We start from the raw sequence: 24,496 nt of genomic DNA, 5'->3' as shown, positions 1-24,496 counted from the left end.
CACACATTTTGTTGCACGATAAAACATCTGTTTCTTTTGCAAGTTTAGGATTGCCACCCAAACATGCCTTGCATGTTTTGCGGTTTTTGCAGTAAAATCATGTTCCGGAATCATGGGCACAACTGAGTGATTTTGCCGGTGGTTCTAGAGTGCCCAGATGTGAACAGGGCCTCAATATTGCATATACACCAGAAAATTAGATTTGCTGTTGCAGCACCCTTGCAGAGGGTCCCTCCTGTATTGCAAGGATTGATTGCTTATATAGTATAGGAACAGAAGATTAAGGAGTAAGAAGTTAGTGATATAGTCTAGGAGCAGAAGATTAAGGAGTAAGGTATTACTCATATAGTCTAGGAGCAGAAAATTAAGGAGTAAGGAGGTACTCAAAGCCTAGGAGCAGAAGATTAGGGAGTAAGGAGTTACTCATATAGTCTAGGAACAAAGGATTAAAGAGTAGCCTTACTCCTTGCTCCAGCAGGCTCCCTCCAGCCCTACAATCGGTCCCCAACAGCTGCTCTATAAGCTGAGACTGGTTCTGGTCATCCTTTGGCCTCCTCAACATACCATACATTTGTTAATGTCTCTGGATCATATGTGAGGACCCGGAGGCTCCACTCACAGAGTAGAGCTGAACAGAGGAGGAAGTAATCAGGTAAGTGAAATCCATAATAAGCAATTAAGCTTTGCAGTATGGGAGGGGACTAAAGGGTGGATTTTTTTTCCTATTTTCTTGGAGTTGGGCTTTAAGTCTTGCCATTCCAGCCAAAGCAGGATTTCTGCCTTGGTTTCCTGATGGGTACAGTCGAAGGAGAAGAACTAACTTATTCGGAATAATGCACTGTTCTGGCTGCCACCTTAAAACCCCTGGTTGCCGTTAGTTTTAGGGCAAGCACATGGGTGTGCATAAAGCTGCATAGAAGCTTTGTCTAACACAAAAGGGAAGTGGCAAGTTCCATTTAAAACTATTTTCTTGCAGGGCTTGCTTCAGCTCAGGTCGATGGGTGACTAATCTCATCATAATGTAATACAAGTTGGCAGAAATGAAGAGAAAATACCTTAATTTTCCAAAGGGAAGAATAGGTATAAATAGGTAAAGTGGACGAGTTACTACTTGCCTGCATGTAGTTTGATTGCCAAACCATAATGGAGGAACTGGTCTGCTTTCATTCTTGAAATCCGAAATGCTGAATACCGAAAGAGTGTTATTAATGTATCCTTCCATGGTATTAGATGAATAGGTGCCATAAGGAGGTACAGAAAAAGACCAGTAATAGACCAAACGTGGTATCATGTCAGATGTAAAGGCAATGATCATAGCCTATAATTAAAATAAAAACAAAAATGCAGTTTACACAGATCCATATCCGATCCCCACATAAATATATTTCACACATTCTATGTACCAAATAGCATTATTACCACCTTATATTCTACAATAAAGGTAGTTCCAGCATACAATCAGAGGACATGATAGCAGAAAAAAGAAGTCTATATAGGTGGTTGACTGAATATTTTTGGATGGTTATAGATTTCCTCAGTAAAGGCTATGCTGTGTGTTACAACTCTGCTTTCTAAGGGCCAATTCACACCACACTTTGTGTGTTCCGAATGAATTTCTGCATGTTTAAACATGTTTTTAATGCGTTCTGGTGCATCTGGACGTCGTCTGGAGTGCGTATAATGTCTGGAGTTGAGTGTGCCACATTCACTGAACAAATAGACCTGTTTCAGATGTGAGGGATATCTCTGGATTGAGGTTGCAGCAAAAGCTTTTGTTTCTTTATCCTTCAATAGGTTCATTCTTGGCTCATTGTTTTTGGGTGGAGTTCCGCTTTTATATGTCTGAAGACAGAGGAGTTCTCCCAGCATAGCCCCAAAAAAAAAAATGCTCCATTTATTAGTACACCTCAAACATCAAACATCTGTAGTGAGATGGACACCTGAAGCAGCCTACTTTCCTAACTGCCCCATTTAGGGCCAATTTACGCCAGCCACTGCTTTACAATGCAGTGCTGATGGCCAATCTTGATGCATCACACTGTTTGCTTCTTTTTTTTATTAAACAAACTTTAATGAAATGTAAGTGACATTTTGATAAATTCAAAGGGCCACCATGAGGCGGCGGATTGACTTAAGCCTCGTACACACGCTACGAATTTCCGCCGACCGGTCGTCCGTCTTTTGTCCAGAGTGCGTGTCCGTTGGTTGGAATGTGCTCTAGACTGCACACGAATTTTCCCGTTCAACAGAATTCTACTTCAGAAGTGATGTCATGTGTTGGGTTGCTTTGTATGTGTTCTTTCTCTCTGAGCATGCCTAGTCTTGATCATAATATTTTCCCCCGTCGAAATCTGTACTAATGAGACGAAAATCGGACGTGTGTTGATGGAGGACAAAAAATGTATAGCCTGCACATCAGGATTTTGTCAGCTGAAAAGTCTGAGTCGGCTGTCGAAAGCACCATACTAACAATCCGAAAATCGGCAGATCGGTCGTCGGACGAATTTTCCCTTCCGAATTTCTGATCGCGTGTACGGGGCTTTACACTGCGCTACAAAAAAGTATGGCCTGCCATACTTTTTTCAGTTGCCATTACCCGCACACCACTGCAACACAGTGCTGTGAACTGGGCACACAGGAGACAAGGGCTGTGCTGGAATAGCCACCCAACACAGTCCCACCACATCTGGTGTTAATGGACCCTTAGCCAAATCCCCATGTCTACTTTTCTTGTGAAAAGCCCTGAAAGTGCCAAAAATGACAAAATGAAAACCAAGGTCTTCACTGATTTATGCACAGATTCACTATCTGCATTCAGCAAAATGATCTCAAGAAAAGAAAACCACCTTCCATTATGAATTATAAAAACAATGCATGCTGTCAGCCAAGAGTATATAGCTCCTCCAAATGACCATTTCTGTGTATGTGCTAATGAGGAGTCTGTATGGGGTTTTGTTGGTTGGGTACTAGCAAGGTTAATGCCATCCAAGACGCCAAAGCTAACATAAAATGTCTAAAAAAAACAAAACACACACGATGATTTATTAGGCTCTTTCGAGGTGGAGGCTTATGCCTATTTACAGTACCAGTGTGAAGAAATGCATAGCAAAAACATTTAATCAAATGTTAAATACTGACTGCAGTATTGCTGTAGACAATGACAGCATAAGCTACATTTTTAAAATGAAAGATGAAGGCATTTTATACTTATCATACATTGGTTACTACAGCGAGTATGGCTACTCCTTGCATGATTGGCTGCCAGGCTCCAATATGTTGTGCTTTCTCTGGTACCATACGTCTGAACTGGGTGGTGAGCTTCCAGGCATCAACCCGAATTTCCAATAAATTATTCACAAGTGCCAACACAGGTGCAAGTGGAAATGATGCCACAAACAAGGTGACAAATCCAAACTGAATCACTGTTATGAGAGAAGGAATAAAGCCAAGTATTAAAAACAACAGTATAGTAATGGAAATGCAAAATCTACAGTGCCAACCACAATAAGTTCCATTAGAAACAGCCATCCATATGTATATTTGTACACATTTATGATGGGGTGTGGGAGCAAGCTGTGAGAGAGAGAAAAAGCTGGGGCAGAATGATAGTTGAGGGAGAAAACAGGGAAAGAGGGGGGGAGAGAGACAAAAGGATGAGGAAAAAAAGGATAAGAAAAATTGAGGGAGGGACAGAGAAAGAGAATAAAAAGAAAGTTAGCTGAGAGGCAGAGGCGTACCTAGGGTCTCCAGCGCTCTGGCGAGAAGCTGTATCGGCGCCCCCCCCCCCCATCATTAAAGAGTTAGATATTCTGTTGTTTGTCTTTTTACATCAATTTCTATTAATTTTTAATCGTCTGCGTTAAAGATAATGTTTAGGTAATAAAAAAAAAAACCACTGTATGTATATATATATATATATATATATTGTAAGCTGGGGAACAGGTAGCAGGTGCAAAGCTCCCTGGGATAAGCAGTCCTTCAGGCACAGATACCAAGTCCAATGAGGTAGTGACAAACAGTGCGGGATTTATTGGTGCTATATACAAGTCTATATACAGGTCCTGTACAGTGCTTTAAGGAAAAACAACCAGAAGAAATAATAGCAAAACAAAAGCCTAGCCATGTCCCGGCACTTACTATATACAAAGCAGGCCCTCACTAACAAGCTGAGCAAGCCTATCGCTTGTCAGCTTCCACATACACAATCTGACAGCGTTACCAACCTTCTGCTCTCCTAGACAAACGTTGTCAAATTTCCCAGGCTGAGAGAGAGCACTGCTGTCTGTCTCAGGTGAGTTTAAATTGGCCTGGGGAAGAGGACCAAGATCCGAACTGGATCATGGATCAGAGATCCCTAAAGGTATACGAGAGTTGCCTGGGTGATGTATAAACCCCGAACAGGACTTTTCCTGTCTCTCTCTGGGACGCTCTGCTACATATCCCCCCCACCTTGTTTCAACCCCAGGGTTGGAACACCTATGGCCCAACAGGAGTGAACACGGGACAGGGCATCTACATTCCCCATCTCAACACCTGGCCTGTGTTTTACAGTGAAGGAGTAATCTTGTAGAGCCAAAAACCACCGGTTCACCCGTTTATTAGTCTCCTTCTTTTGGGTCATCCATTTCAGAGGAGCATGGTCAGTTATCAAATCAAACTGGCGCCCTAACAGATAGTACCTTAGCACGTCCAAGGCCCACTTTATGGCTAAACATTCCTTTTCAATGACTGCATACTTTCTCTCGTGTTCATTAGGCTTTCTGCTCAGGTACACCACAGGGTGTTCTTCCCCATTGTGTACCTGTGACAATACGGCCCCAATACCTACATCAGACGCATCCGTCTGAACCAAGAAATCCTTGGAGAAATCAGGGGAGTACAACACTGGCTGTGCACAAAGAGCCTTCTTTAAAACTTGGAAAGACTCCTCTGCTATTGGGGACCATTTCACCATTACTGATTCTTTCCCTTTCGTAAAGTCGGTCAGTGGGGCAGCTAGTAGGGATGTAACGATATCAAAATCTCACGGTACGATACAATTTCGATATTGACCTCACGGTATGATATTTATTGCGATATTGTGGGAAAGCTCACGGTATTGTTAAATAGCTAAATTTAATGCAAAAAAGGGATTGTAGTAATGAAATTAAAAGCCTAATTGTTACATTTTACTAATTATCGTTTGCATCAGCCTTTTTAAACTGCCATTAAACAAGTCTAATCACAAAGAAAATATTGTGCAAGGCTGATTCATATGAAAGCACATTCTTTCTACATAAAGTTCTGCAGTTGTGAGTTCATTTTACCTTGCTAGTCCATTATGGGTCCATACACAGCCATATTGCTGAAATAAACAGCCATTTCCTCCTAAAATGTTGCACAAGCTCACTTTACACGTAACATTACACTCACCGGCGGTCCGGTGTCTTGCTCTTGCCTTAGTGTAGTGGTGCCGTTTCCTGGTGCCTGCCTGCCCTGGAAGCTGCTCCGCCGAGTCCGCCGCTCTCGTGCGCTGGCTCCGCCTCCGCCCCACAAGCCCACCCACCCACACTGCTCCTAACCAACTGGCAGCCGCTCGCCTCGGCCAGTAGCAGTGCAGCATACAGGTGAGTGACCGTGACAGACAGGAGCCGATGAGACACAGAGACGGCGGCCAGACCAGTCATGAATACTCCGAGACGAGTCCCAGCCGCAACATTTACTGTGTCTGTGTGTGGCAATTATTTTTTTTTCTTCTAGCGGCCGCTCTGCCGCCTGCAACCGTGCACCCACCACGACGATATCGGGCCATGTTAACCACCGCGATACCGGCAATATCGTTACATCCCTAGCAGCTAGAGTTGCAAAATTCGGGATAAACCTCCTATAGTACCCTGCAATCCCAAGAAAGGCTATGACCTGCTTCTTGTGCAGGACGTGGCCATTCTTGGATGGCTTCTACTTTGTTTAAATGAGCTTTAATGACTCCACGACCAATAGTGTAGCCCAAATACCTGGCTTCCTCTAAACCAATGGCGCATTTTTTTGGGTTTGCTGTAAAACCTTCCTTGAAGAGGGAATCCAGAACAGCCTGTACACTGGGCAAGTGAGACTCCCAGTCAGTGCTATGTACCACTATATTGTCCAGATAGGCAGCTGCATACTGTCCGTGAGGTCTTAGGGTCATGTCCATGGCCCTCTGAAATGTCGCAGGGGCATTTTGCAACCCAAAAGGCATTTTTTTGTACTGAAATGAACCCTCTGGGGTAACAAAACGCAGTCTTTTCTTTGGCACTACCAGTCAGGGGTATTTGCCAATATCCTTTGGTCAAGTCTAAAGTAGTTAGGTAGCGGGCTTTGCCAAGTCTGTCTATAAGTTCATCCACCCTGGGCATTGGGTACGTGTCAAACGTTGTCACTGCATTGAGTTTTCTGAAGTCGTTACAAAACCTCCAAGTACCATCCGATTTTGGGACTAAAACGATGGGGCTTGACCAGTCACTATTGGATTCCTCAATGACATCTAGCTCAAGCATCCTTTTTACTTTGTCACTTATGTCCTTTCTCCTAGCTTCGGGAATTCGGTATGGTTTTAGCTTGACACGGACCCCAGGTTCAGTAACAATATCATGCTGAACCGTGGAAGTCGTACCAGGTAACTGAAAATTTCGCTCTATTCCTTATCCGGAACTCTCTAGCTTCTTGTTTTTGGGAATAAGACAGGGTGTCTGGAATCGTGACCTCAGGGACCAGAGGGGACTCAGTACCCCTAGATGTTACAGGGACGGACCTTGCAGTCAAGGCCAGCCTATCCTTCCAGGGCTTTAACAAATTTATATGGTAAATCTGCTCTGGCTTCCTTTTTCTTGGTTGATGCACTTTATAATTGACCTCCCCAACTCTTTCCAATACTTCAAAAGGGACCCTGCCACTTAGCCAGGAACTTGCTCTCAACAGTGGGAACTAACACCAGGACCCTGTCACCAGGTGAGAAAACACGGAGTCTGGCTCCCCTGTTGTATATTCTCTGTTGCGCTGCCTGGGCCCGCAGTAAGTGTTCTTTACCATAGGCATGATAACTGCAATCCTGTCCTGCATTTGAGCGATATGCTCAATGACACTTTTGTGGGGTGTCTGCTCCCCCTCCCAGGTTTCCTTGGCTATGTCTAAGAGTCCCCGAGGGTGTCTCCCATAAAGTAATTCGAACGGAGAGTATCCCGTAGATGACTGGGGTACTTCCCTGATGGCGAACATCAAGTACGGAATCAAGAAGTCCCAGTTTTTTCCATCCTTGTCCACAACCTTTTTTAACATACTCTTTAATGTTTTGTTGAAGCGTTCTACAAGGCCATCAGTTTGAGGGTGGTATACGGAGGTTCGCAACTGGGTCACCTTAAATAACTTGCACAATTCTTTCGTTATTCGTGACATAAATGGGGTGCCCTGGTCCGTAAGGACCTCCTTAGGGATCCCAACGTGACTGAACACCATGAACAACTCTTTAGCAATGTTCTTAGCGGATGCAATGCGTAAGGGAACTGCCTCTGGGTAACGGGTAGCATAATCCATGATTACAAGAATGTGTTGATGACCCCGGGCAGACTTGGGGAGTGGACCTACGAGGTCCATGGCGATCCTCTCAAAGGGCACTTCAATAATGGGTAAGGGCACTAAAGGACTTTGGAAGTGGGGTAATGGGGCTGACATCTGACATACAGGACAAGATTGACAATAATTGTCAATATCTTTCTGTATCCCAGGCCAGTAAAACCTGCGTAACACCCTTTCAGTGGTTTTCAACCCCTAAATGACCTCCAAGTAAGTGTCCATGAGCCAATTCCAGCACCACTCGTCTGTAAGGCTTAGGGACCACCAACTGTTCAACAATTTAATCGTTCTTTTTATATACACGATACAATAAATCCTCATTGCGGCTGAAAAAAGGAAAACAGGGCCTGTCCCCTGGTTCAACAGGTACATCATTAAACATTACTACATTCTCCCAGGCCCTGGCAAGGGTAGGGTCTTTTTTCTGCTCGGTACCAAAGTTTTCCTTGTGCACATTAAGATCAGCAAACTCCAATGTAGCCTCAGGGTCAGCAGAAGGTTGTTCACCTGGACTGGCTGTGGGGACTTCCTCAGGCTCCTCCAGTTCTCCTGCCATAACAGAGAAAGGAAAATCCGGGGAACCTTGAGAGGAATCCCTTAAACCCACATTGTCGGTGATGGCCAGGGGTTCTGGCTCCACCACTGAGTCAGTTACTGTGACCGAATCGGGACGATCCCACAGTTCCCAAAACGTAGGGAAGTCTCTACCAATGATGGCCTCGTGCACTAAGTGGGGCACAAGTCCGACCGGATGGGTCACCGTACCCAAGTCAGTTTCAAAGCTAACAGTAGCTATAGGATACTCCCGAGTATCACCATGTACACAGATCACAGCAACTTTTTTTCCATTTAAATTCACATTTTCAACCATTTCTGCTTTAACCAAAGTCGCCAGACTTCCCGAGTCCAGCAAGGCTGTAATAGGCTTATCATTAACAGTCATTTGGCTTATGTGTTTTCCTACACCTGGCGCAGCAGCGCATGAAACAGCAGCAAACATAGACTGCCTTCTAAGAGACATGTCACACTGCATGGGTTCATCTGTCAACTGACAGTTTGCTGCAACATGTCCCAGTTCCTGGCAACAGAAACACCTGGTGTTACCCCAGTTAGGTTTGTTGACAGGCAGTGGCTTGCCTTGTTTGGGACGCCAAACTTCAGCTCTGGCACCAAAAGTCCTCCCCCTGTCTCCTTGCCATGCTGACCACCCACTTCCCCTGGAACAGTCTTACCGGTTGCCTGGGGAGACCGTGGCTTTGGGTGGAAAGTCCGTGCGGCTGTAGGGGTGGTGACCAGGTTCTCTGCAGCATAGTACCTCTCAACAAGCTCCACCAGTTTGTCTGCCGACTTGGGGTCTCCTTACCAACCTTCTGTTCTCCTAGACAAACGTTTTCTAATTTCCCAGGCTGAGAGAGAGCACTGCTGTCTGTCTCAGGTGAGTTTAAATTGGCCTGGGGAAGAGGACCAAGATCAAAACTGGATCATGGATCAGAGATCCCTAAAGGTATACGAGAGATGCCTGAGTGATGTATAAACCCCGAACAGGACTTTTCCTGTCTCTCTCTGGGACGCTCTGCTACAATATATATATATATATATATATATATATATATATATATATAGTGCAGTATAGAGGAGGTCACATCCTGTATATATATATAAAACTATGAGTGCAGTATAGAGGAGGCCATATCTTGTGTATATATACACATATATATATATATGACTATGAGTGCATTATAGAGGAGGCCACGTCGTGTGTGTGTGTGTATGTATGTATGTGTATATATATATATATATACACACACACACACATATATATATATATATATATATACACACACACACACACACAGGATGTGGCCTCCTCTATAATGCACTCATAGTCATATATATATATATATATATATATATAGTGCAGTATAGAGGACGCCATATCCTGTGGTTATATAATATATACACAGGATGTGGTCTCCTCTCTCTCTCTCTCATATATATATATATATATATATAGTGCAGTATAGAGACCACATCCTGTATATAGCCTGGAGCTGCTGACGAGGAGGTCATGTGGGCGGAGCCCTGTGACGAGGGGAGCCGCGGCCCGCCCATCGCACCGAGCGCCAAGCATGACACACACAGTCACAGTCTGGACAGTGGACACACAGCGAGCTCCGGGCGGGCGGCTTCCGGGATCGGAGCGGAACAGGGGGGGAGGGGTGGAGGGGAGAACAGGCTGAACGGAGGACCGGAAGGAGCAGTAAGTCACTGCTTCTGCACTACACTGCCAGTGTTTTTCCGCCCCCCCTCGCCCTGCGCCCCTGGCGGGCGCCGTTCTGGCCAACCCCACGGTACGCCCCTGCTGAGAGGCAGGGGAACAGGAGTAAAGGGAATTAAAACATGCGGGTAAATTAAAGCATACTACATGTAGAAAAATTTTAGTTTAGAGGCTGTTTAATGAATTTACCTAAAGAGTCGGTATGAACATAGAAAATACAATACACAATTTACCCATCTCAAGATATTCATAGAACAATCCCAGTTGTCCAATAGGTTGTAAATGGTAATCCTGTTCCCATCTTGGCTTAAGTGTTTCTATTCCAGAAGAACGAAATCGTGCAATAAGGTTTTTTATCCAGCTAGAAAATAAGAAAAAATACAATGAAAATATATTCTAAGACTATTTTCTATATTACGCGTTTAATAAAACGCATGTAGCGGTCTTCTGCCCTCTGCTGTCTGCATTTGCAAATAACGTTTGCTTGTAACCAGAGTTAGTTGGTTAAAGACAGGTACTCCCTGTCCCAGCTAGCTGGGTTAGAAACTCCCGGTTGGAGGATTAAACCTTATTATCTCACGCACACACACGCGCAAACACACGCAGGAGCTGCTGTTCTATTTCACCCTGACCAGAAGCAAAGACTATTAGGCAAGTATTCCTATGATCTAATAGTTTAACTGCAGCTGCCCATAGCTTCTTGAGTGTTTTTCGGAATCCTCGTGACAGATAAAGCTCTGTCTTAATGTTATTATCTCATATGCACAGTGCTAAATAGATAGGTCTGTGTAAAGCCGGCCAAATATGGATTGAAAATTCAGCCAGTTGAGCAGAATCCGGCCAAATTTTGTTCCATACATAGGTAGGCTGAGCGTACCCAAGTTGATTCCATTTGGATTTTTCTACATACGATTACTACAGTACCAGCAGCTATAGCCACTAGCAGTAACTATTGAGTTCTGCAAGCCAGGAAGGCTCGCTGCACCACCCCACTGGCAAACTTCTATAGCACTGTGGGAGGCATTCCTCTATCACCACCCATTTTGGAAGGAAAACCAGAAGCGCTGCCACAGCGATCGCGCCACAGTCCGGATGTGATGTCATCTTAAGCCAGGACCGGAAAATCCACCCAACACACTCATGAGAATGCTCAGAGGAGGGACGTAATGGGCTGGACGGAGTTTCTGGTTCCAGCAACGTCACATTCGGCCTGTGGAGTGCACCCCTCAGCGGCGATTCCAGGTTTACATAGTTTACATGCCTTCAACTATGTTTTACCAAGTGAGTGCAATGTCGTATGATTGTTTTTAATAAATATTTGCCACACTATGATTACCATTTTGTCTACGTATATGGCAGAGAATTGAGTCCCATGCAGACACATATATTGTGGATGGAAGAGCATAAGAATGAACAGAGGAGCAAGGAGACTAGCTGTGAGCCCGATATGAAGAAAATCTCTAATGCCAGTTTGATTCACCTGTAATGCCTGTTTGAATTTTGCCAGACATTTATGCTTTTTTTCCCATTACATAGTAGGGGGCTTAAGCGCAGTTTGAACAGCTGCTGTCAGAGAGGCCATTGGAGTTATCACAGTTTTGGGTATAGATGCAGTACATAGCGTGGAGTACGTAGCGTGGCGTCTTCCCTAGGCTTGCTCCAAACAAATGCCAAGAAAGGCAAGAAATAATTTAAAAAAAATAATTATTAGGCATGATGTGTAAGTTGGAGCACAACATGTAGTGGTGTTTTCTTAAATTTGACTGCTAAAATAGAAATGCATTTTAAGCCAGTGAAAAAGGCAAGCCTATTGTGGTTCATGCACTCTGTTGACATTGCATCTATACTCACACATACTATAGCATGAGTGGAAACATACACATTATAGAATCATATGACAAGGGGCTGTAGTGCAGTATAAAACACATTAGGGGGATTTTAAGCTGTGGCTGTATATGGATTGTAAAAGCATAGTTGCGAGTAAATTAAGTGGACTTGCTCTATTTTAATATCTTCCTTCATGCTTTTGTTAATATGAGTAAAAGGGCTTACGGTACAAGAATTTCCTGAATATTATTCCATATAGCTTTGCCTCCCATTATAATTGTCAGTTGTGTTGTAAGTTCAAGAAGACATCCACCGGGATCACACTGGAAAAAAAAAAATGAAACTTAAGAAACCTATTTATAAAACAAAATGAACGTGGTTGTAAAGTCAGAAAGTTTATATTAATGCATTCTATGCATTAGGATAAAAAGCCTTCTGTGTGCAGCAGCTCCCCCCCCCCCCCAATACTTACCTGAGCCGAATCTCTATCCAGCTATGTTGCAGGAGTGTCTTGGCTGCCCGAGACTCTCCCTCCTCATTGGCTGAGAGGGTAGAACGGCGCCATAGGCTCCCACTGCGGTCAATCAAATTCAGTGAGCTAATTAGGAAAGAGGGAGGCAGGGCAGGCCGTGGCTCCATGTCTGAATGGACATTCGGAGCTGCAGTTCAGCTTGGGTTCCCCCTTAACATGCTGCTTGCTCTGGGGGCACTCAACAGGAGGGAAGGGCAAAGAGCACAGAAGAGGGACCCGAGAAGAAGAGGACCTGGGCTGCTCTGTGAAAAACCAACTGCACAGAACCGGTAAAGTATAACATGTTGGTTATTTTCAACAAAAATAAACGAGAGACTTTACAATCACTTTAAGATGGTGTTTTTGTGATCTTGAACAGTTACTGAGAAAAAAAGGAATTGATACAGTTGAAGACTCAGTAAGGCCCCTTTCACACTTGTGCAACTTGTCATGTAACTTTGAAAATCAGGGTTGCACGACATGTCGTTCGCTATGTTTTCGAATGATACCAATTCATATATGCGCAACTTAAAGTTGCAGCAACTTCAAAGTAGTCCCTGCACTACTGTGGCCCGATTTTAATGCGTTTTGAGGTCCAAAGACATAGGCATTGCTTCAAGCCCAGTCAAAATCGCATCAAAATCGCTGTAAAATCGCGGCAACAAAATCGCAGTAAAATCGTGCGACTTTCAAGTCCCACAGTGTGAAAGGGGCCTAAGATCAGTGAATAGAAATAGCTTACCTCCTCGTTACGGTATCTTCCAAACCAATACACTGGATCTCCAGGGTAGCCTACAAATTTCCCCTTAAAGAAGGCAATGTAGAAACAGGAAGAGTAGTAGTTGACAAACTGGAATAGAAACATCTTGGTGGTAAGGCTGTTTTCATAATCTGTCTTTGTCCTTGGAAGTTCTTAAAAAGGAAATAGCAGATCAGAGGACCATTCTAGTCAAGCATGAACATTCTGCTATTATGCAGGTTTAACGTAATAATAAACACACACTGTTTTATTTTCATTGTCCCTTCTATTTCTGTATGTAGATGATGGCACTGTAACTATTTTAGTAAAAAAAAAAAATTCCTAATCAGTTGTCACATGACTAAAATCTTTTCCTGTCTGCAAGGAAACAAACAGGAGGAGCTTCTAGACCTCTGCTGCTGGTCACATGTTGGGGAAAAAAAACCCTTTAGAATATGGAGTAAAAATAATCAATACCAATAAACGGTTTTAAATTGTCATACAAATATATATTTGAAATCAAATCTTTATTATTTTGTGAAAATAGCATGGCATTAGCAGATTTCTGCCAGTCACAGGCTGTGTCCCTCCCCTCCAGCCTGTGTCTTAGAACCGGGAGGTGAAGCCACCATTAATCTACATGTAATATTCCACCCCCATTATGTTTAGCTGGTTAGTGGGCAAGGAGGAGGAGGGAGGGAGGGAGAGGGCTGTCATTTACCGCTGTGTATACACTCACATGTGTGACTCTATAGTCACATGGGCTGATGATGTGATAGGGAGGAAATGCTCAACATAGAAACTCACTGAAAACTGAGCATGTGCAGATTTGCCACCACAGCTGCAAAATCCCTAGCTGAACTGGGGACATGAACAGAAGGTGGAGATAGAAAGCAGCAGGATCAACCCAATTTTTTTTGCAGAATACAGAAAAAGAATTTCATAGTGACTAGACAGACTAAGTATGAACATCATGTACTACAGCTTTTATTGATAGTCTTTTATGATGTGGGTTTAGTGACAATTTAAATACCCCTGCCTGATAAATGGCAATGATTTTTAACCTTTCACTTATCATGGTCTGCTAAGCTATCTAAATCCCCATAGTTGCTCTGCTCATTATCTATTAAATAGCCCAAATTCTAAGCTTGAAAAATGCAGACTAGAGAGATTACCGTTTTAAGCACTACCCTTTCTTTAAGCCCCTTTTGCAGCTACTGGGGCATGAGAGGAAGGCTGCATAGTACAACATTGTATCAAAGCAAAAACTGTGAGAAACTTGCCAAATCGGCCTAAATTGCAAAACTTAAACTGCTTAACCGCCTTAGCGGTATCCCCGAGCGTGACTCGGGGTAGGAATTTTCTGCTATTAGCGGTATCCCCGAGTCACGCTCGGGGTCAATGGGCAGAGCGTGCAGACAGCGCAGCGGAGCTTCTCTTACCTTATCCTGGCGATCCAGCGATGAGCTCTCATTGCTGTGACCGCCAGTGAGATCTCCGCCGTTCGTCTGTCGGTAGGAGGACTTCCTAGTTCCGTTCCCTGCAGCAGCAATGCTGCATGGGAGCGGAACTAGGGAGGGAAAGTCAAAAAAAAAAAAAAAAAACGTTGCACAAAACACATAACACATATTATATTATATATATGCATATATATATATGCATATATATATATATATATATATATATATATATATATATATGTATATATATATATATATACATATGTATATATGTATATATATATGTATATATATATATATATATATATATATATATATATATATATATATATATATATATATACCTATATACACACACACATATATATATATATATATATATATAAAATTATATTATTGATTCGATTATAATTCATGCGTATATACACACACACACACATATATATATAATATATGACGCATGAATTATAATCTAATCAATAATATCATTTTATTATATATATTATATATTAAATAATAAAATAATATTATTGATTCGATTATAATTCACTTGTTTGTGTTTCAAATTTATCACATCTGGGATGTCTACTAGAGACTTGTTTTGGTCAGGTTTAAGTCAGTAATTACTAAGAATTGTAGGCCTATAATACATAACGCCAAATTTCCATGAAAAGAATTGTACCGCTTTTGGAACAGAATTCCTGACAGAATCATACCGCCAGGGAGGTTAAATGAAAATGCAGTGTAATTGCTCACTTTAGCATTTTTAATGTATGATGTACTTTGCTTCCTGAAGCTGATCTATTATACCTACCTCATATACCTACCGAATGTTTGTATACCTGAAACTTAAAGTAGAACTATAGGCAAAACAGTTTTTTTCATTTTGGAAAGAGAGAGTTTTTTTCGCCATTTGTGTCCCATTGCAGAGATTTCCATTCACTTCCTGTCCCATAGCCAAACAGGAGAGGAAATCCCTGCAAATGAAAGCAACCCAGGTCACGAGAACTAGTGTCCCCAATGGAAGATTTCCCCACTATTACTTTTCTGGGGACAACCCAAAATTTGTGACTTTTTACTTTCACTTGCAACCATAATGGTAAACAGGACAAATAACGAGGGTGAATCTTCCAAACGGTGGCACAGACAGCAATACAACTGGCAGGTGTTCTAATCTCTCTCCACTCTATCCAAAACTAAAGAAAAAAGTTTTGCCTTTAGTTATACTTTAATACAAATGGCACATTTCAAACTTTTATTAAAAAGTCCGTTTTATTTTTAAAAGTAAAATTTACATTATATTTAGTGTCAGATGGATTGGTTAGCCACTGGCTTCTTACATATCCTAAGTATTCCAATGTGTCATTTGAACAGTCCTGATGGAAATAAAGGCCTGCATAATTAAAAAGCACATTTCCCATTCAAATCAACAGATATTTCATTGACTGGTTGTAGAGACACAGGGAATGTAGCTGTGAAATGAAACGGTTAGAAGGGTACTTCTCACCCCAAGCTAAACCTTGGCCAAGAAAGCCAAATGCATAATGGAAACCAACAGTATTTATGTGAACTATTTCACCAGCCACGTGTTCTATCAAGAGTGTTACATTGCTGTTTAGGGACTGTAGATCCCCTGTTTCCTGTGCACCTCCGCAACTTCAGCCTGCTCACTGGACTTCAAATGAGCACCAGCTCCCCATTGACTAAAAAAAAAAAGTGTGCTCTCTCCAGCTAATAAGCCAAATTACTTTTCCCGTAAGCCTAATTGCCTTCTCCTCCACCCCAGTGCTGGAACATTGTAAGATAGCAAAATTGTGCAATAGGGTCTGATTTCCTTAGCTCAGACCTATGCTTGCACTCCTACTCTCAGACAGCTTTCTGACAAGCATCATGGTATCATGGGAAGTTAATATAAGGGAAGATTTCCAGAAATTACTGTTTTTGGTTTTAATACAGTTTGAATAAAAGAAGTTCATCCTCTATTGGCTTTTTATTCATAAAAAAGGAATCATGATTCTCACCATAATCTGTGATCATTATTGCCACTTTCTCGTAGAGCACATTTAATAGCATGATAATGATGAAGCTGATGATTGATGCTGTGATAGTGGTGGCTGCCTGTGGAGTCAGGTATTTCTGGATAGCCTCTTTTCCACTAATGTGTCTTGGTAAGGTTGCAGAAAATACCAGGAAAACAGAAAGTCGATACACAATAATTCCAACTACTGATGCAACGATCAACATAATCTGGAAAAATGCACACAAAGCATTATAGTAATCGTAATTAATATTAAGTATTTTAATTACAGAGAATGAGATAATACTTCAAATTCTAGAAGGGCTCATGTTTATGGGCTTTTGTTTTCTTTAAATGGGTTTTGCATTACCATATGCATCTATGGAAAAACAAAACCTGTTTGAAGCAGGTCCAATGCAGTGCAGGAGAAGATAAACTGCAGGCCAAATGCAACTGTCAGAAAATTCTGCATGATCTCAGAAGGGTCTCCAACCAATGCCAATAACACAAGCCCAAAGCTGATCAACCTAGGCCCAAAAGAAAATTTTGATATTGTGAAGGAAGATCAGGAATGAAGTAACTAAAGCAAGTCATAGATTATTCAGTTTTCTTTTTTTCCACCACAGGAGCCTTCTCTGCCGCCCGAACACAATGATCACCATAGCCACTGGCAGAAATCACATGAAAAAAATGTGACAGGCTGGTTGTACAGAAGTCGATTGATGGATCGCTTTCAGTACAACCAGTCTGCCCATACATGGATTGAATCTCAGGCTTGTCCCTGCTGAATCAGCCGATATTCGATCCATCTATAGCCGGCTTGAGGAAGACCAAAGCAAATGACCTATTACCTATTCCTGTATATCTCCAACTAATGCCTATGGAGAGGATTATCAATAGACCTAAGTGTTAAACCAAATATCTATATAGGATATACAATCCATTTATGTGATTTTTTTTGTATTCAAACGGAAAGGTATTTTATAGTTGCATAATGAAACGAAGAAAAAAAAATCAGCCTAAGCTGTAGTGTGAAAGAAAAACAGCTGATTGGTTGGCATTAACACCTACCTAAAGTTTTTCTATTCTTTTTTCTTTACACATCAAAGTCCAATGTCAAAGGTACGTTTACATAAACGGCTGTCCTTCATTACAAAAACAGCTTATTTAGAGCTTTGAAATATTAAAGTGCATGTACAGACAAAACTTTTTTCTTGGACAGAGAAGCAGCGATAGATTTAGAAACTTGTTGGGTTTTTTTTGTGGTCTGTGTCATCCATGGGTAGATACACATTTCTATTTGTCCTGGTGACCACTGTCACCAGAACAAGAGGCAGGATTGAGAGGGGAGATCTTCCAGTGACAACAGTCTAAAGGGGGATTCCCCTAACTGTTTAGACATCTTCTGTTACTCCTGCTACTGTGTGACAGGAAGTGAAGGTAAATTTCCTAAACAGGACTCACACAGCACAAAAATGGTCAAGGGTTTTAACTTTCCTCTACTCTATGCAAAACATTAAAAAAAAAAAAAAAAATTTGGGCCATGCATATGCACTAAGAATCTACACCTTACTTTATACCTGTCTTGTTCGATTAACAATCCATCACATTTGTTAAATGTTTTTAACCACAAAACGTCTTCCAATATTTTACATAGCCTGCTGCGTATGCCTTTTTTTACTATATTTCTGATCTTTTTCAATACAAATAACTAAAGTTGAACAATTAAGACTATTTATATTTAGTGATATTAAATAAGAGGATGATAGTGAGGATGAAGCTGTGAAAAGTCAGGTAATGGACCAAGAGGGGCGGAAACATTGTTGCCCTTAACCCAAGTGGAGTTCTCAGTACTAAAAAAAAAAATCATATAGTAAATGTAACCTGTAAGATACATAAGACAAGGTCAATCCCCAAAAAGCTATGTAAGTAGATGCGTTACCCAGAAAAACACGGCACTTGTACAGAAGGCCATCCTCAGGCATTTTCCACAGGTTGTGTAAGGTACGTGTTCTTCTTGCTTAATATAGGTGAAGAATAAAAAAATACAGTTTTATTATAAAAGAAAAAACATCTTTTTCCAGCAGCAAAGTTAGAGCAGTAAATATACAACATTTACCTGAGAAATTGGATTCACAACTACGTGAGTACATTTTGCTTCATATTCAGGACGAGGCTGTTCTTCTTGTTCTAAAAACTCAACTGTGTCCCATTCATACTCGAGCTCGGCTTGTCGGCGCTTCCAAAACTCAAGGAACAAGGTAACTGTAAACACCAGAACACACAATAATGATATGATACTACTCTTAAATCCAATTTTCCATTTTTACCAGGTTACCATTCACCTTGAAGAATAGGAGTATTTTGAAATTATGTTAGCTTTTTTATTATATACAAGCAAATGGAGTTTTTACATTCAAGCTTAAAGAAATGTCATGAAGAGGTCCCACAACCAGCTTATTCTGAATATTTTAAACAATCTACAGATAGAGTTAGATCATAGCAGGCATCCCACAATTCCATACTTCTCAAGGTTGCCTATAACTAGCTTCCAGAGATAGGAGCTCATTTAAGGCGATAATGGAAAGAACTTTCGCTGTTTTCCTCGTGAATCTGTTTTCTTTAGATACGTTTTCTGACATTCAACTGAAGACATATTCTGCATAGAAATACATGTATAAGTTATCCTCTTGGTTCCCTTTGGGACTTTAAAGGCAACAAAAAAAATTTAATTTTTGACAAACTTGCTGGGCATTACACTTCCTTCCTTCCTCATGCCAATTAGTTGGGTTCATGCGATTCCTTGTGGGCCTTCATAGAGCGCCCTGAGCTGGATCTGCGTCTTGTGGTTCAAAGGGAAGATCTTCTTCCTTTAAATGGGTTCCAGTTGCTGTCTAATAGCAACATATGCTTGGAGTGAGTTGTATAACACCTTTGGATAAGTTTTCCTAATCTTGGAATTTCCATTATATATGTTTTGTTATTATGATATGTTTTTTTTTATTAGTTTTTTTGTTAGAAATGCCATTTTGCCGTGCCCTCTGAAGATTGGTACGGCCTCAATTGAAATGCATTGGGTGGCATTTTTGAATACTATGAGAAATGATATGGCACATATATTACTATGTACCAGTTAGGCATGTTGGCAGTTACTTATTTCGCTTTATAATCTTGTTGTCACTGGGTTTTGAATATCTATGTGCAATATGATTAATTTTTATTTATTTTCTTGTATTAATAAAGTTTGTTAATATATGTATATATTCGTCACCCTTTTTGGAATTTTTTTGCTGCCTTAAAAGTCCCAAGGGTAATCAGAGGATAGCGTGTATATTCAGGTGGATGTGGAAGCCTTTTCGCCCACCTACAGTGTTTCTCTCTATTTTGTATAGAACTACATGTATAGCTGCTGAAAATTAATCAGCCAAGAGTGAGGAACAACATACTATTTAATATTTATTTTTAAAACTTTATTCATAAAATGAGTTATTGGAAGACAACAATACAGAATAAAGACAATATGTGAATATTAAAAACATACAGTATTTCCAATATTTTTCAAATTTTCAAGTACATTGGTAAGTATTTCCTACTAATACATTGCAGCAAATAGAAAATGACCAGGTATTATATACAGTACGTCAAGATTATTGAACATTCCAAGACATTAATTGTAAATGTAAAAGTGGCACTGGAGACAGCAGAGGTAAGGATTCCTTACCCCCATATATATTCCAGAGGAAGGAGGAAGTTTATAAGTAAGAGTATGGAGGCACCAAGAGTCGTATTTTGGGATAAGCAGTAAGATGATAGGTGCTGATAAAGAATTTCAAATCAAATGTTGGTGTGCTGACTTCAAGTTTGTATTGAGCATGTATTTCATATTCTGTTTTCTCTAAATTTTTCTTTGTGACGTTTTAATTTTGTGTATGGAAAGTATTATTAGAATGGGACAGAGGCAAAAGTAGATATGAGGAAAACATGTAGGATTTTACTCTTAATGTGTACAAGGGTGAGGGGGTCAATATTAGGAAGGTTTTGCTTATCCTTCAAGTCTGTCCAAAGCTGAAAATGTAGTTTTTGGTGAATGCTGGTAAACTGAAGCACACACTGACATTTTATTTCTGGGAATATAGCAGAAAAGCTTTCCTGGACCTGGATCTGCTTTTCCCCATAGTTATTATGTCTCACCTAGTTTTAGGGCACAAATAATTCCTATAATCCCCTATTAAATTCTCCACCAGAAACATGTGGGGAAAGCAATATGTTCACTTTACTTGTTCAGCAGTTTATACTTGCTTTCCTATCAATTCCCTGCGGCTCGAATCAGACAACGGGAGCATAGAAAAATACTCTGTATGTCCAGGTATAGCATGTTACTCACTATTCTTTTCCAGCTGGCAGAAATAATACATAGTGACTGGCCACGCTGTGTCCCAGCACGGTCACATGGAGTGAGAAGAGCGTTGGGACTTGGAATATACTCAGGACTTCCTCTCTGCTCCCAACAACTGAGCAGAGTGTTGGGGGAATGAGGGAAATAAATGATTGGCATTTGATGAGGTTGCCCTGCGTGGTATTAATTGTGTGATCACACTTTATAGTGAGCAAGTAGAATATTTGCCAACATTTTGTTACCAAAAACAAACTATATCTCGGGGATGACCTTAAAAACAAGAATGCAAAACCATGCCTTTTCACAAAATGACTACAGGTACACCGCCTGGATTTTGTGCATCAATATTCAAACCATTTTAATAAGGAACACACAATATACCAATAGGGAAAATAAAATAAAGCCATCTTACCCCATATTCCCATGAAGACTGCAAATATGAGCGTGCCAAAACTGTCAAATATACAAAGCGTCTATAAAAGATAACGAAAAACAAAAGTCAACATAGTTTTTGTTCACAGATTGCTCTTTCAATTTCAAAATGTTTTTAAAACACTAACTTTTAAAAAGCATGAAAAGAATGAAAATAAAAAATACAGTGGGGAAAATAAATATTTGATCCCCTGCAGATGTCCAACACCGCTTGGACATTTGTACCTACCCCGTGGATCGGCTCAGATGGCATCGGTTGGAAACAGACAGTCTGTTTCCATCCAATTGCCCTATAGAGGAGAGTGGAATTCTAGTCGATATCCTTATGTGTAAATTTAGAATGTTATTTTTTTTAAAATAAAGCTTGGTTGTTTGTTAAAAAAAAAAAAAACTGGCTCCTAACTTTTTTAGCTGGCTCCTAGATTTCAGGCAAATTTGTCAAGCCCTGACCTACTGTATAGGTAAACTTATGAAAAAGCTTACGCGCACCGTTCAGGATATTATGCATTGTTTCTGCAGCTGGTGGCATCAACGGCGCACGCACACTGCAGGGTGCCCCTTCAGAGCCGCAGCCATGACTCCCATGCGCATGAGCTTGAGTGTTATCATCACGGCTCGCCCATTCAAACGGCTGAACTCCTCGAACTTGGAAGGAAGCCCAAGTGAAGATGGAAGCCCTGTCAGCTGTGAAAACTGTCAGCTGTGAAAGTCCTTCCGCGTGTTCAAGGTACGGTTTTCATAATGTGCTAGTATGTGATGCATACTAGCACATTATGCTCTTTTTTTTTAAATGGAAGAGGTGTTTACTACTGCTTTAAAAGATTTTTAAAATGTTGAGCCGGTTGGGAAATTATTATTCAAAATGGTGACTGCATCCTATCAGAAGCAGTCGGTGTTTGCCAGCGCCATTGCTTTTAGGCATTTGTTGGGCAATGGCTGCCTGAATACAATAGCCGACAGCAGAGATTCCTCCATCCATGCTGTTAGCACGGATGGTGGAATCAACTTGCTTATCCCACAGGCTTAATGAAAGAAAATTGAGCCATGTATGCTACCTTAATCACTTGCCCACTGGGCACTTATACCCCCTTCCTAACCAGACCAATTTTCAGCTTTCAGTGCTCTCACAATTGAAATGACAATTACTCAGTCATGCAACAATGTACCCATATTACATTTTTGTCCTTTTTTTCACAGAAATAGAGCTTTCTTTTGGAAGTATTTAATCTTTGTTGGTTTTTTAAAAGGGACTCCTCAAAAGGGTAACGTACAGCAAAACCTTTGGGGACTACAAAGGATAATTTTGGTTGTTTTCATTCATTACAGAAAAAACGGTCAAAAAAAGGAACATAAGGAGGTTTCGGTCGTCTCCAGCGTCTCCCGGACTAAGGGAAAATGGCCCCCGTGACAGCATCAGGCTACACAAACATGGCCACCAGCTGGAGACCAGCCAGACTAAGGGAAAACGGCCCCCATGACTTCAGGCTACACAAACATGGCTCCCAACCGGAGACCAGCCAGACTAAGGAAAAATGGACACCATCAGCTACAAACTCTGAAGTATGCTGCCAAGATCTTCCCTGCAATGCTGCACCCTCTGCAAGGGGACCCCCCCCCCGTAGGTAGGACACACATTAGGGGAAGATTCCGCTGCGCCCTCTGCACTGGGACCCCCCTGCACTATATCCACACTGCAAACAGTAGGGCATGCACCTAGGGGTCTCCTACACTGGGGCCCCTCCAGACTACCAGGGCAGGACACACACTATCCCAGGACCCTTACAGAGTGGGGATAGCAGAGGAGACCTCAGGATTCTCCGCTGCATTCTTTGCCCTGGGACCCCTACCAGACTCCAGGTCGAGACAGGGAGGAAAGGGAGTGGGAGAAGCCCAGCTCACTGAGGGATGTTTAAGGATGGGAGGAGGGAACCTGCAGGCCGTCCCTGAAGGTTAAGCGCATCCACCCAAAAATAAAACGCCAAAAGGGGAGAGGGGGGGACTGTACTTACCCTTAACGCTCCAGACAGAATTCTCCCCACTGAAGAAGGGGAGCTGTCGGCCAAGGAACTGCTGCAACTCAAACCCAAGCTTGGGTATATGCAACCCTGTGAGACATTTAACTCGCGAGCCAGCCTCTGTCAGTAAGGCTATGTCGCAGCTGACCTAGCGCATAGCTGTGATCTGCACGCGCTCACTGGCGGAGATCCCAGAGAGAAAAAACAAAAAAAAAAATCTAAGGAAGGAGAAAAAAATTGCTAGGACCAGAGATCCGAACTGGCAGCTAAGGTCCTTACTCCTGACTAGACAGATTAAAACTGGATTACCTAGAGCAGAGAGGGGGTTATATACCAAGCTGAGGATGGCCCATGGGCATAGCCAGGTGTTTTTTGTTCTGCCTAGTCCTGCATTTTTCTTCCTTTCGGTTTGAAAATTTAGCAAATTTAGTAATTTTTCTTGATAAACTTTGGCCAAAAGTTATACTGATACAAATCTTTGGTAAAAATATAACCCAAATAAGTATATATTATTTGGTCTTTGTGAAGGTTATAAAGTCTACAAGCTATGGTGCCCATCATTGAAAATTGATTACACCTGATGTACTGCCGGCCCATCTCATTTCTTGAGACACGAACAAGCCAGGAAAGTACAGATAACCCCCAAATGACTCCTTTTTGGAAAGTAGACATTCCAAGGTATTTAGTAAGAGGCATGGTGAGTTTTTTGAAGTTGTCATTTTATTTCCACAATTCTTTGCAATATGAAGATTTTTTTTTCTCTCAAAATTGTAATTTTACCAAGTTATTTCTCACACACTGTATAGGCATATTTGCAACTACACCCCAACATACATTCTGCTACTCCTCCTGAGTATGCCAATACCCCGTGTGAGACTTTTACACAGCCTAGCCACATACAGAGGCCCAACATTCAGGGAGCACCGTCAGGTGCTCCAGGGACATAAAATTCACAATTCGAATATTCTGACTACCCACTACACTTTTATGAGGCACTGTAGGGCATTGATGTGGCATGAATGAGCACTGACGTGGCATGAATGAGCACTGATGTGGCACAGATGAGCACTGATGTGGCACGGATGAGCACTGATGTGACACGGATGAGCACTGATGTGGCACGGATGAGCACTGATGTGGCACGGATGAGCACTGATGTGGCACAGGTGGGCACAGATGAGGCACAGAGTGGCATGAATGAGGCATGCTTGAGGCACGAATGAGGCACAGATGG

General features: G+C 41.7%; 1 protein-coding gene across 1 annotated transcript in view; it reads right to left on the bottom strand.

Annotated features, from left to right (window-relative positions):
- ANO6 (anoctamin 6) overlaps positions 1 to 24,496 on the bottom strand; it is a 176,116-nt gene that overhangs the window by 22,430 nt on the left and 129,190 nt on the right. Inside the window, exons 10-18 of the mRNA XM_082255319.1 lie at positions 21,228 to 21,288; positions 18,539 to 18,684; positions 18,362 to 18,439; positions 16,424 to 16,649; positions 12,946 to 13,115; positions 11,918 to 12,015; positions 10,099 to 10,226; positions 3,217 to 3,422; positions 1,116 to 1,318 (exon numbers count right to left, since the gene is read on the bottom strand). Of these exons, the coding sequence (XP_082111445.1) occupies positions 1,116 to 1,318; positions 3,217 to 3,422; positions 10,099 to 10,226; positions 11,918 to 12,015; positions 12,946 to 13,115; positions 16,424 to 16,649; positions 18,362 to 18,439; positions 18,539 to 18,684; positions 21,228 to 21,288 (1,316 nt within the window). The remainder of the gene's footprint in view (positions 1 to 1,115; positions 1,319 to 3,216; positions 3,423 to 10,098; positions 10,227 to 11,917; positions 12,016 to 12,945; positions 13,116 to 16,423; positions 16,650 to 18,361; positions 18,440 to 18,538; positions 18,685 to 21,227; positions 21,289 to 24,496) is intronic.

The sequence above is a fragment of the Pelophylax lessonae genome, assembly GCF_965119305.1.
Source record: "Pelophylax lessonae genome assembly, chromosome: 4".
NCBI lineage: Eukaryota > Metazoa > Chordata > Amphibia > Anura > Ranidae > Pelophylax > Pelophylax lessonae.
Note: the sequence above shows the minus strand (reverse complement) of the source record. Positions and strands in the feature narration are given on the sequence as shown.